We start from the raw sequence: 13,175 nt of genomic DNA on the forward strand, positions 1-13,175 counted from the left end.
TGTGACACATGGACATGAACTAGAGGAGGGCAATGTGGGTTGGAGAGGGGTGGAGGGGAGTGAAGGGGGAAAATGGGACAACTGTAATAACAATCAATAAAATATATTTAAAAAAGAAAAAAGATATTTAAGATAAAAAAGAATGGAAGGAAGGAGGGAAGGAAGAAAACACAGCACAGAATTAAAGAGTTTCAGCGTGCATGGTTCTGACCCCATCCAAACCACACTTGGGACATTTCTCAGCTTGGCCATGAAGTCTCCAGGGTGCACACGCCCAGTTTCTTCACTAATGAAGGCAGGGTGGGCAAAAGTAAATGTACAGTTGTGAGTATGCGAAACACAGAGTTTATTCTCATATTATTGTTTACTAATGGCTGTACTAGTTTCTACACTCACAACTGTAAACCTACTTCTGCCCACCCTGTCTTGGGAATGTCTTGCATGCATGGGAACTCTGTGGATCTGTGCCCTGGCCACGCTTACCTGAAGCGCCAAAGTCTGTGCGTCTCTGGGCTCCTAGATGCACAGTCCTGTCCCTTTAGATTGTTAAAGTTCAGGCCAATTTTCGGTCTTACAGATGAGGAGAGCTTTCACCTCACTTGCAGAGTGGATAAAGGCCATATTAGAACAAAGAAAAGGATGAAGACACCTCACGGCTGAGTCCTTGACCCTGAAACCCCATTCTCTCTGGGAATGGCCTTCTGGACCGATCAGTTTTACAGTGTGAACCCATTTCCAAACAGGCTTAAACTCATAAAGGGAATAACGGCACTTTGCCACAGAAGCATGCTCCCATTTTACATCATTCATTGATTTTTAGCTTTAGCTAATTTGAAGCCTTGGAAGTAGCTTTCTGGCTTGGAACATGCTGGCTGGTGCCAGCATAACTTTGCACCCTCTCGGGTAAACTCCTTAAAGGAGGAAGCTTTTAGTGATCCTGGAGTTGATTATTTGACATGGGCATCAACTTTTTATAAGGCTAGGGCAGCTTGGATCCTTGGCCTAGCCAGCGACTCATCCTGTAACCTTGCACTTCAAAGATCTAGAAGTGGAGAAAAATCAGGGCATCATTAAAGCAAACAGTGGCTTCTGAACTCCTGGGTAAGGTTATAGACGAAAAGAATGTAGCACTTACAGACAATTTAGACTTCAGGAGGCTGCTGCGCTCTAAAATTAGCCAAGCACTCAGGAAGAGAGAATATAGGTTGGCTAAATTGCTTGAATCCCATTTTCTTTCTTTCTTTCTCTCTTTCCTTTCTTTTACTCCCTCCCTTCTCTCTCTCTCTTCCTTCCTTTTCTTTCCTCCCCTCCCCTCTCCCCCCCTCTCCCCTTCCCTCCCTTCCCTCCCTCCCCTCCCCTTACCTCCCCCCCTTCTCTCTTTCCACCCTTCCTCCCTTGTTTCCTATCTTTCTTTCTAAGGACATATTGTCGTATTCACCTAGCCAGGTTGCTTGTCTATATGGTAAAACATACTCTGCTTATAAATATTTANCCTCTCCCCCCCTCTCCCCTTCCCTCCCTTCCCTCCCTCCCCTCCCCTTACCTCCCCCCCTTCTCTCTTTCCACCCTTCCTCCCTTGTTTCCTATCTTTCTTTCTAAGGACGTACTGTCGTATTCACCTAGCCAGGTTGCTTGTCTATATGGTAAAACATACTCTGCTTATAAATATTTAGTCACTTCTGACAATCCAACAAAGTAAACAATTTGAAGTTGACTCTATATAGTAAATTGAACAGTGCCTATGAGGAACTCCTACAGTATTTTTCTTTGATCCAAATGTTCTTATTTCCATTTTTGATCCTGATCAGTGGTTGCTCAGTCAATATTTGACATATCATTAGAAATGACCTTATTTTGGACAGTATAAATGACTGTATGAAGCAACACTTTCTGTAGGCTCTGTAAATATATTTGAACTCACTCTAACTCAGGCCCAGAATCTGTGCTTTGTATGGGTCAGGTTGTAATTGGGTGATTTCAATAATGACCTCTGTTTAATGGAGAGACGCCCACAGCGTTAAACTCTGTGCCTACAACTTCCCTCTGGGTCGTGAATTAACATTTCAGGGGTCCTGCTGGGCTGACAAAGGTCTTTCTGGGGCAAGGCCTGGCTTTCATCGACTCCTAGTCACATACTCTGTCCTTTTATGGGATACTTTCCACAGTTAAAGGAAGATGATCCAGTTCCGGATAAGCTTTTATTCACTGCTGCAAGTGTCAGAATCCCTAGTTCTGGAACAGAGTCTTTTTCTCTCCAGGATGTAGTCAAACTCTTGTGATAAATCGGCATGGCTATGATGATTTTACCATTGGGTTTTAAAAATGTTACATTGAGCAGACAGCAGATAATCCATAAAGGTTTGTTGAACTGAATGTGTTTCCGTGCGTCCACAGTAACACTTGTCCATAGGAATCACGCAGACTCGGGTACCGGCCCTTTGCATTCTCGCTGCCCTCCTCTCAGACCCTTGACGTGGAGCCTTTGCTAAGCTCGTATAAAGTGTGAGTCTGCGGAGAGATGCCTCTGTCCCGGGCAAGCTACTGCTCTGGACTAGCTGCTCCGCGCATCCCTCCCGAATACCTCCTCTTTGCCGTTGCAGTTATTTCCTTCCTCCTGAAACCTCAGCGTCGGTTCTATCTTTCCTCTGGTGCAAAGAAAACAGAACCATTTCTGGGGAATGAAAGCCCGTGGTCTCTGAGGTGAGGTATTAGCTCCCTTACAAAGCCCCTCTACTAAATGGGGAGCCCAGAAGTAGGGGTGCCTACTGGAGGAATATCAGGCCCTGCACACTCTCTGGACAGAGCCCTTGCAAAGCGATAACAAAATTACAGGAATTATTAAGAGTCTAAATAAAGGAGGTGTGGCCCGCCATCAGGGTAACGATTCAGCAAGAGTCAGGGCCAGTGTTAGTTCTTTCCTCGCTGTTGGCGAGGGTGAGTGAGGCCGGGGCGCTGATGTTACAAGTAGAAGAGGAACATGGAGCAGGGGCTGGGAAGGCAGGAGGATGCAACTCCTGGGGTCACGGGAGGAAAGAAAAGGGGAATTTGGCAGAGGGTGGCGGAGCGTGGGGAAGGACAGCTTCGATGTGTAACCCATTTGCTGCCACGCCCTTGTGATAAAATAAAAATGATTAATCCGAAATTTTTACTGTTGGTTTAAAAAGGATGTGGGTGATTTACAGTCTTCTAAAGGCAACTGGGCTGCCTACATTCCACAAGGACCGGCCCCCTTCTGGGTCTGCCTGTCCATGGGTATCTCAACAACAGCATCCAGGCTAGGAGATTCTGTCTGCTGCGAAAGGCGGCTATGAAAACGCCCCTTCGGTATTTCAGTGCTGGACCCCGTAGATGAAATCCAGCACAGCCCACCTTACCCCGAATTTCTCAACATATTGGGCAATAGTCTATATTGGCAGGGCTGGACTATGCAGCTCTTCTCCCCAGTGAGGGGATTAATCGCCCCCTGTCTTGTGCTCATGTAGAATCTGAAGCCCCAGTTTAGCATCTGCGATGTTTTTCTGTTCTTTTCCTGGTAGATGCTAATGCGGCTCCCACCTGCACTAAAGCTGGAGCTCAGGACTCTTTCTTTCTGTCTTTGTGCATCAGACATCTGGTGCGGGTCGGGGTGTGGGATTCACTCAAGGGGGGTCTGTGACGTTACAGGGTAAGTGGTTAACGTGTGAGAAAGGCAATTTCAGTGGGACTGGTGCTGCACAGGGATTATCGGGCTGCGGAAGGACTGTTGAAGTGTACAGATGGAGTGCCGCGTACTTCAAATATTTAAATTTGTTGCCAAAGTGGAAGCAGATTGGTAGGAAAATGTGTTAAGAGTCATGTAAAGAGGAGAGCTTTGGTACACGAAGACAGGCGGAAATATCACCATGTCCTGCAGCTGTAACTGGATTGCGGTCAATTTAAGTTTTAACAGAGGAGTTGATGCTTTTCATGTATGTCCATGACATTCTGGGGTACCACAGATGTGTTTGGGGAGGGAGGTGATCCCAGATTTGTTCCTCAAATGTCACTTCGGAGAATATACAGATCCCGGTATGATGCTACCCCATATTGCACGGACATGAAAATGTGGAACGAGTCACGCGTGCATTTTATCAAATGGCGGCTCCATTAATTACCCTGCTGGTAAAAAGAAAAGGACTTGGGTACACTTGTCCTGCACAGGGTTTCATGTTTGAAAGAACACGTTGGCCTCACACCACAGAGCAAGGGCAGGTAAGGGCTGTTGGCCAGACCTGGACCAGTCTGGTCACTGGAGCTCCACAGAGCTGGGCCTGACAACAGTGGATTCGTCCAGCCTAGGCTCCCACCCATTGTCCAGGTTTTTTTTCCTTAGTTAGAGTGAAACTCGTGCCCTGGGCTTCAGCTCACATTCCTGTTCAGGAAAGTGGGTGTTTTCTGTGCCATGATGCTTTCCCAGAACCATTAGCCCTCAATTTCCACGTCCTGCCAATCAAAGAGTTCTCATTTCCAGAATGTATCTGGTAGGTCTTCTCAAAGGAGGCCTAATTGGTGGCATGACTGGACTGGCTGAAAATTAAGAAAAGTGGGGTTGAAAAACCCAGAAGAAAGTGATTTTCTTTGCCTACGGGTATCTGGGATTCAGGCTGACTTTTCCCTGAAGGCTCTGTCATCTGACTGAAGTGACGTCGCAGGAGCAGGCAGCTGGGGAACCTGGCATAGGGAGTAAGAGCTGAGTGACAGTGGGCACCATGGGTGGGCGACTGCCCGGCCTTGACTCACCTCTCAGCCGCTTCAGCCTCTGTTCCCGCCTCCTTCTCCGCACCACCAGCAAGAGCACAAAGAGCAGCAGGACGCCCACCAGGATACAGGAGATGGTCACCAGCATCTTGAGCCCCTCGTTGGTCGTCAGCCCTTCTTCGCTCTGGACAACTGACTTAATGAGTGGAGGGATTGTACCTGAAAGCAGGGCCGTGATGTTAGGTGGCTATTAATGAAGACGGCATGGCGGAGTTTTAGGGATGACGGGTTACAACAGTCGCGCCATGGGATCCCAGGTGTCCACAGTGATGGGGAATGAAAGGAAGTCTTCGTCTAGGTTCCTGCCGACTTATCTACTTGCTCTCTCCCTTTCTGCTGCACAACTTTGAACTCAGTCTACAGCACATCACATCAGGGTCTGCACCAAGGGTGGAGCATATTTCTTTGAAAGAGACTTGGTTTTGCAAGGTACTCCTTGGTACAGGCACTTGGAAACTTAAACTCTGGGCAAAACGCTTAACAAAGCCACAGGCATTCACGTGGACTTAAATGTCACCCGCAGCAGCACAATTGATAGAGGCTGTTTGAAAAATTGCATGTCAAAGAGGGGACAATAGTTTTGGCAAGTGGACGGAAGAGAGTCTGTGAGGAGACTGTACCAGACATCCTGGCTCAAAGAACTTAAAATCCCTTTTGTTTGGTTATTCATTTGCTTTAATCATGGCTATAAAACTAGAATATACTTAGAAACTCTCACTTCAGGCTATAACAGCTACAGACAACTTTTCAGAGGGGAACCATCCAGGTACCCAAAGTGAGCTGTTTACAGACCAGGCACTGCTAAACAGTGCTATGCAATTCAGATTATTTAGTATTAGAGGGGAACACCTAAGCAGACTGAAGTCTGAGCTACTGTAAGCAGCTTCTACGCAGAGGCTCAATACGATGGGGCAGAGATTCAACCACAGCCCTCACTGTGTTTTATGGGGCGCGCCCTGTGGCCCCTGCCTTTATGTAAAACTCTCCATCCTACAGTTTGTTCTATGTAAAACATGGGCCAGGAAGCCAGTGATTTAAGACAACAGTGCAGAAATAATATACTTTTCCCCTGAATAGACATGTTTGTTGTGCTGCATTTAGAAGGCAGAGCAGAGGTAATAGAACCCCACTTCTCCATGTGATCTGCTAAGGCCAGGAGGAGAGTTCTTCCACCTTTGCAGTGTTTTTGACTGGATGGTGGAGTCTGCAGATGCTCAGAGCCCACCTACGGGATGCAGGTGAGGATGCACCTGCAAAACCATGACTTTACGGGGACAAGTAAACATGTGGCCAAGGAAACGACAGGAAAGAGTCAAATAAAGAAATGGAAGAATCTGAAATATGACTGGTATAGATGGGAGGCTAATTGTTAATGTTCGTTTTTCCAAAAAGGAAGAAAATCTTTCAGGCAGATGTGTCAAAAGGGATATTAAAGCTCTATATCTACAAAACTGGTTCGGAGAAACCTACAATTGCTTGCCAGGAAAATACAAATGTGTGCTCTCACTTCTCAGTGTAATAAAATCATTGCAGAGTTCAGAAAATTAAATGCAGCTCACAGGCCTTTTTCATGATCATACGCTAAGATCCTGGATAAAGTGAGAGCATTACATTTTTTATTTTTAGATGACAAACACTTAAAATCTGTAGAGCACTTTTTGAGCTTGAACCGCAGTTTCAAATCCTGCACATGAGCCATTACTAATGACATGAGTAGCTGTACACACATCACCAGCGCGGCACACTGGTCACTCTAGCGTCTACATGGATTTTAGAGAAACTGCCCGCCAGAGTGTGATTACTGTGAGTCAATTAATGTTAAGTCGATCGTCTCAAGTGAGAGAATTCTACTTGCTGCCAAATGGGTACCGGCTAGCAGAGGACTTTGGGGGAGTAAATACCAAGGAAATTAGTAAATTAGTAAATAGTATTTACTAATTAGTATTCATAATACTAATTTACTAAATTAGTATTAGTAAGTACTAAGTAAAGTGGTTGGTAAGCATCCAAGTCCTTTACTTTGTGGGACCGCAGAGTGAAGCACGTTGGGGGGAAGCACTCTGCCTGCGGGATGAGGCATCTTGGGATGATGTCATGTGTAACTGAGGGCGGGAAAGCATCAGCCCAGGAGGAGAACGGTTCCCGGCCCAGAGCCGGGCATGTTGTCCCAGGACCATGGGGCACGTGCATCGCAGAGAGGGGCCCAGGCTGGTGTCACTGATTTCTGGAGAGCTTTCCCCTGGGGACTGCCCTCCATTCATGGGCCCAGAACTGACCTACTGGAGACGAGCCTGTGCTTTGGCCAAGAGGGACTCTGCAGAGAATGGCCACGGACAGGCAATTTGGGTGGCTTACACAGTAGGCCAGAAGATGTCTGAGTGAGGATCCCAGGGCACCGCACCCCATTAATGTCCTTTGAATATTCCTGAGGGTCCTTGGGTGCATGGACTTGCTTACTGAGGACACAGTATGACCTGTGTCCCACAGAAGTTCTACAGCTTTAATCAAACAAGTTCCCACGTCCCTATAAACAGAGGAGGAAACACCTCTTCACCTGCCTGGTGGTAAATAATATACTGGGGTGCTGGTTTAGCTACAGAATTTCTAGGCTAAGCCATCCACTGCCGTGGTCTGGTCTGATCCATGAAGATGGGACAGACAGCACTGCCGGGAGCTAAACCAGGAGCCTTAAACATTCTGATAAAGTGCAGCCGGTTCTGCCCTGTGATTAAGGCCCCAATTCAGTCACTGCCAGGCTGCAGGAATCAGCGTCTGCATGTGACGGAACTTTCTAAAGTTCCCTCAACACATGCTTGCTGGTGACAGCCTACCTTGCAGCTTCATTGGGTTGGGCACTCGTTCAAATGTCAATAAATGGCCCTTGAATAGTGGCAGTGGTAGAAAATAAGAATAAAATAAATCATTTATTTTTGGTCACTAAATATCATGAGACCCCCCTCACCTGGTTTTCAAAAAGCCTGAGCAAACTTCCCATGTGTGATTGTGCATATGTGTGCACCGGTGTCCTAGGACACGATTCTATTTCCATCAGTGCCTCTACTTCTGCTCAGAGACTGACATAAGCTCTTTTATCATGAACAACTGGTTTTGCACATGCAGTTTAAGGGCTTAATGAGAGCAAAACAGAAAGCTGTTATGTGGATTGGGATGGGGTGGGGAAGGGGTGGGAGACAACAAAAGCAATGTTAGCTCACAGTCATCGACAAGGTACAGAACCACGTGGTGAAGAATCCTTCAACCCAAAGAGAATCGCTCCTGCACCAACACTCCCTAAGGACAGCCCCGTTGGCCCTCAGTCCCTTATTTCTGAATGACAGCCCTGGTCATACGTGGGTACAGGGCACTAGGGAGCCCTGGAGGGAGTGGCACTGAAGCCCCGTGGAGTCTGTGGGCAGTGGCTGCTCTTCGCCAAGGGTGGATGTTAGATGGGAAGGAGACAGTGAGCACGTGCACAGGTCCCGACACACAGACAGCGGGGCCACAGAGCCAGCCAGCTTACTGCCATCGTAGTTGAGCGTGGCGAAGTTGGCCTGCTTCTCCGCACAGCCGGCGCTGTTGCACACCCTCATCTGGAGCTCGTACCACGTGGCTTCCTGCAGGTCGTACAGAATGTACGACTTGGAGAGAGAGGTCCGCTGCGCTGTGGTCCAGACTGTGGTCCCAAAGGGTCTGTACTCGAGGGTGAAGGAGGTGATGGGGCAGCCGCCATCATTCCAGCCGATGAGGTTTAGCCTCACACGAGTGGTGTTGATGCTGGCAAAGAGGTCTTGCTCCTTTGAGAACTGGGGCTCTGCGGGAGAATGCACAATGGGGGTCACCTCACAGGATACATGAATGAGAGCCGTCAAAGGCATTGCACATTCACTGGGGGCTCCTTTCTCCACCTAGGCAGGGAGCTCAGTTCAAGTCAGAGTCACTATTGACAGGGTCCTTATGGACCAATGGGCTGTCTCCAACTGTGATGACCTAGGAGTGAGAGGAAAGCGTGGGTGGGCAGAGGTTATTTTTGTTCCCTGAAGAACAATGCCATTTTCACACATGTGTGCCCTCAAATGGTCCTGAATGACCCACCGGGCTCACCTGTTTCCAGGGGTGGACCTGACTCGAGAAGACAGAGTTGGATTTGGGAAATAACAACAGGTACCCCTTACTATCTGGATGCTTCATTCTGGAGCCCAGAGACCTCACGGGTGTGCTTCTGCATAAATCTATCCCTCATCACCTGAACCCTTACCACACGTCACCTGAAACTCAGGTGCCGAGTCCCAGTAGCCCCTCTGCCTTCTCAGCTCTTGCCCCCCTGCCATTCGGCCTGCCACGCCAGTTAAAATTCAGGTGTGAGGGAAACCTACAAAGACCCCTCTCTTTACCTCCTCCTGTGCACTCTCCTACAGCTCTGACCCTCCCTCTTCCTGGTGTCCCAGGGCTGCAAATTTTACAGCTAAATGTAGTTTCCCTTGGAGTTCGTCTCCTTGAAGGTCCATGTTTCAGATAAAGAAAAGCACGTCACATTAAGGGTTAGCAATCTATCTCAGTCACTTCCACCGGAAGGGCAGGGTCTATAAGGCAACAAGACAGTTATAGAGGGGGTCCGGGGTGAGAAAGGGAGGCCACACTAGAAGGTCAGGGGGTAAATGTCACATTTCCTGGCTGCCCAGCCTGGACACTTAATGTTAGTGCAAAAGCCCTCAATTTTCAAATGACACTCCTCTTTTGGACTGCAATGAGAAATTGGACAAAAAAGAACCAGGATATTCTGCAAGGACCACCCTTCTCTCTCATTTCGCTGTAACATAGCCAGACTCCTTGGGGACAACAGAGTTCAAAGACACAAACAGGCATGTGACTCTATGACACATTTGCAATTCCACCCGCCCCCCCTTCCTATCTGGAAAACTGAGGACACCTAGAAATGAGAAGAGCGCGTACGTACCTTTCCCTAATGTTTTTGCTTCTATGATTTCACTTATGCGCCCGGGGCCCACTCCATTCTGGGCGGTGAGAGTGAACTTATACCAAGTACCACATTTCAGATTTTCCAGGCGGTAAGAGCGTTCACTCGGGCTGATTGGAAAACTGCCCCACTGCTCGCTGTTGTCCTCTGAGTACTGCAATATGTAGCCTTCAAACAACAAGAAATAAGCAAAAAAGCATTGTTTGCTTTCTACCAGGAGTTGGTTGATATTTTGCTTTTGGTGGACGGGACTCCTCGGAGCTCTCATGTCTTTGGAAGAGAACGCCAGCCCTTTTTCTAGTTCTAGGCAAGTTAACCCAGGCTGGGGGAAGCGCCGTGATGACGTATTGATTAGTGAGGTATTTAGGCCATCTGGGCACCATTGTGGTGGCATTGCTGGGGGGCGTGGTGGGAACAAAACCCCTTTCTGTCTGTTCCCTTCAGAAGGTGTGCCAGGCAGAGGGGGGTGAACACTCAGCCTCTAAAACAGCTGCCCTTCAGGGTGCACGCGCGTGGGTCCTTGGGCACCGGTGTGGTTCAGAGCTGAGTTATTTGTAAGAGAACCGAAGCTCTAGAAGAGGGACATGTAGTGGTGGTAGGCGTCTTCTACTCAGTTCACAACCACACACAGAATCGGCTCCAAATCCTATAGCCTTCCCACGTGGCACCGGAGGCCTGGCTTCTGCCTTACTTTGAAAAGTCCCTCCAACACTTCATTTCTGCACATGACCTTGCCACCCCTGCTTCCACTACTGCTAACGACAACTGTCCATTCTTCCAGCTCTCACTACATGCTGAGTGTTGTCCTTGGTCAGTTACTGACTTCATGTCACCTACGTGATTCTTTTCTCCAAGGCACAGATGAAGACACTGAGGTCCAGAGAGGTTAGGAGACCGTCCCAGGGTCCCATGAAGTTCAAGTCCCAATGTCAGAATCTAAAGCCCGTGCTCCTCACCCCTGCAGTCACTGAGACATTCCTCACGGTTACAACCTTCATCCCTGTTACCCCAAACACCTTCCTGGGGACAAACAGATCCTGTCTGCACCATTCCTGTCTCCTAAACGTCCACCCCCAGGCAGTCCAGGACTAGCCTGCAGCTGCCTGTTGTCCTCACACCAACAGACTCGCATCTTCTATCTCGCCCATGAACTCCGTTTTCAACACTGGCAAAGTGCTCGTCACCTCCACACTATAGTGATCCAAACTGGCAGCATTAAGTTTTATCCAAATGTCTTGCAAGGAGATCACCCATCTCTGATTTTTGCTCCATGGTCATGGTCAATAGCTTCTTTACTCCTCCTCCTCTCCCCTCTGCAGCCTGGGGGCCCCTCCTCCCCCCTCCTCCCTGAGCCTTGTTTTCTCCTCTGTGTCCCTGATCTTCACTCTTTATAGCTCCTCTAATACCCGACAGGTGTGTGATGGATCTGTGGGCTACCCGCTCCCACCTCCTACCCCCACTTTCACACCAGCTCTGTCCAGGCCACCTCCTAGGTGCCCTGCACATCATGGGGGTTGTCCTGTGGTCCTAATCTCCTTTGTCTAAACTACTTCTAGGAAGCTTTTCTAACCCTTGGTGATGGGAACCCTCATGCTAAGGGCTTTAGACACCACCATGTTTCAGCGATCCCTAGTTGCCTCTTCGTGGAAACTCTGCATTACTAAGATTAGCTTCATCTCTAAGTCCTTGGCACTGACTCTCCTCCTGTACCATTTCTCCCATGCTCTGACACCTGCAGAACCAAAGCTTCATTTCATTCCACCCTGAGCACTAGGGCCCCGTGAACTCTTCCCTCAGCTCTCCATTTTCTCATGAAAAGATTCTCTAATGAGCCTACAGCCTCTGGTAGACCATTTTATCAAGGAGCTTGGTTTCACTCCTGACTTCTTGGAGTACTCACCCCACCAGCCACCAACTCTGGTTACCTGTGGCCCGCCTTTCTTCCCCGCTGTCTGGCATCCCTTGAGCAAATCATTAAACTGTGATAACAGTGACCACTACAATTTGTGCTGTTTATCTGCAGCTGGGGCCTCCTTCCCACTTGGCAGTGACTTTGTTCATCTATTAATGACTCCCTGTGCATTCACACGACAGCTGTTACAAATCTTGCCCACACTCCTCAAACCCACAAATGCATCCTCACCCCTAATCATCTGACTATTTTTAAATAATAATCTCACCTCTTCCTTTCCTAAAAAAGAGGAGATCCTCCCCTTCACCCAGTGGAGTGCCAATAAATGCTTAACAACTGGCTCTCGGGGAAAAAAAGAATCTTGAATGGTAGCATTTCTGATTTCTCTGGTGTGTAAATATCCCCAGGCTGTTTGTAGACACTGAGTGCAAAACTGGGAAGGGATGCAGCAACTTGCTCCCTGTGCTGGAAGGAGCTGGAAGGAGCTGGAAGGAGGGGCTCAGACACCCACCGCTTTCCCCTAAAGTGTCCCTGTATTTCCAGTTAACTTCTCACCCTCCCCCTTTCTCAAAGACAGAATACCCTCTGCCTCTGGAAACCTAAGCCTTCTATCCCTGGCACCCACTCAAGGATCTCTTCTGGTCACTCAGCGCTCACTCCTGTGCGTGTTCAGTCTCTTCATCTGGAATGACTCTTCTTCCTTAGCCCGCAACTTGCTCAGAATGATGTGTTCCCTACTCCCCTTACTCGAGAATTATCATGCTATCTCATTGCTTCAGGATCAACTTTCTCTATTCTTTTGTTCTATTTTACTATATACTCGTTACAAAAGCTCTGGGTAAATACACTGTTTTCTAGCTACACTCTAAGTTCTCCACCTTTTAATACTTTATAAGAAGAGTAACTGCAGCTACTAAAATGAATGATTGAGTACATGAATGAATGCTATAATGCGGATACGGCGGGGAAGGAATGGTGTTTAGAATCTCGAGGGAGAGGTTACAACATTTGTACTTGCCTCCTTTTTTTTGCAATTGTACACTCCTTCCCTCAGACAGGAGACAGAGTAATAATAATAATTTTGTGAATAGGAGTCTTTGGATGAATGATGTATTTGCACAAATGCCTTAAAAATAGATGTTTAGGTGAAGGAAGACTTAATTATAGCATGTATTTTTTTTGAGGAATAAACTAACATAAAATTATCGGGTGACGATGTGTCGCTTACCAGCCTGTGGGATAATGACAATCAGTTATTGCGGACACCTGTTCCTTATTACCTCGGATAGAGCTGCCCCCGTTGTCCCCAGGGAGCCAGGAGAGGGTGATGGAAGAAGATGTGGTTTTGGACACCGTAAGCCGAGGCTGATCTGGTGGCACTAGATAGGAAACAGTTGTTGGAAAACAAGAATTAGTTTTTCACGTCGTTAGTCTTCTTTAACAGTCATTTACCCAATCACTTTTAACAGCCATTTATTAAATAAGTGTTTCAGGATGCCAAAATATGCAATT

General features: G+C 47.8%; 1 protein-coding gene across 1 annotated transcript in view; it reads right to left on the reverse strand.

The window, feature by feature from the left end:
- DSCAM (DS cell adhesion molecule) overlaps window positions 1–13,175 on the reverse strand; it is a 537,171-nt gene that overhangs the window by 39,890 nt on the left and 484,106 nt on the right. The window contains exons 24-27 of the mRNA XM_037042990.1: window positions 12,944–13,042; window positions 9,731–9,919; window positions 8,297–8,587; window positions 4,759–4,935 (exon numbers count right to left, since the gene is read on the reverse strand). Of these exons, the coding sequence (XP_036898885.1) occupies window positions 4,759–4,935; window positions 8,297–8,587; window positions 9,731–9,919; window positions 12,944–13,042 (756 nt within the window). The remainder of the gene's footprint in view (window positions 1–4,758; window positions 4,936–8,296; window positions 8,588–9,730; window positions 9,920–12,943; window positions 13,043–13,175) is intronic.

This window comes from Sturnira hondurensis, unplaced genomic scaffold (genome assembly GCF_014824575.4).
Source record: "Sturnira hondurensis isolate 20B ecotype Veracruz unplaced genomic scaffold, ASM1482457v3 Scaffold0003874, whole genome shotgun sequence".
Lineage (NCBI taxonomy): Eukaryota > Metazoa > Chordata > Mammalia > Chiroptera > Phyllostomidae > Sturnira > Sturnira hondurensis.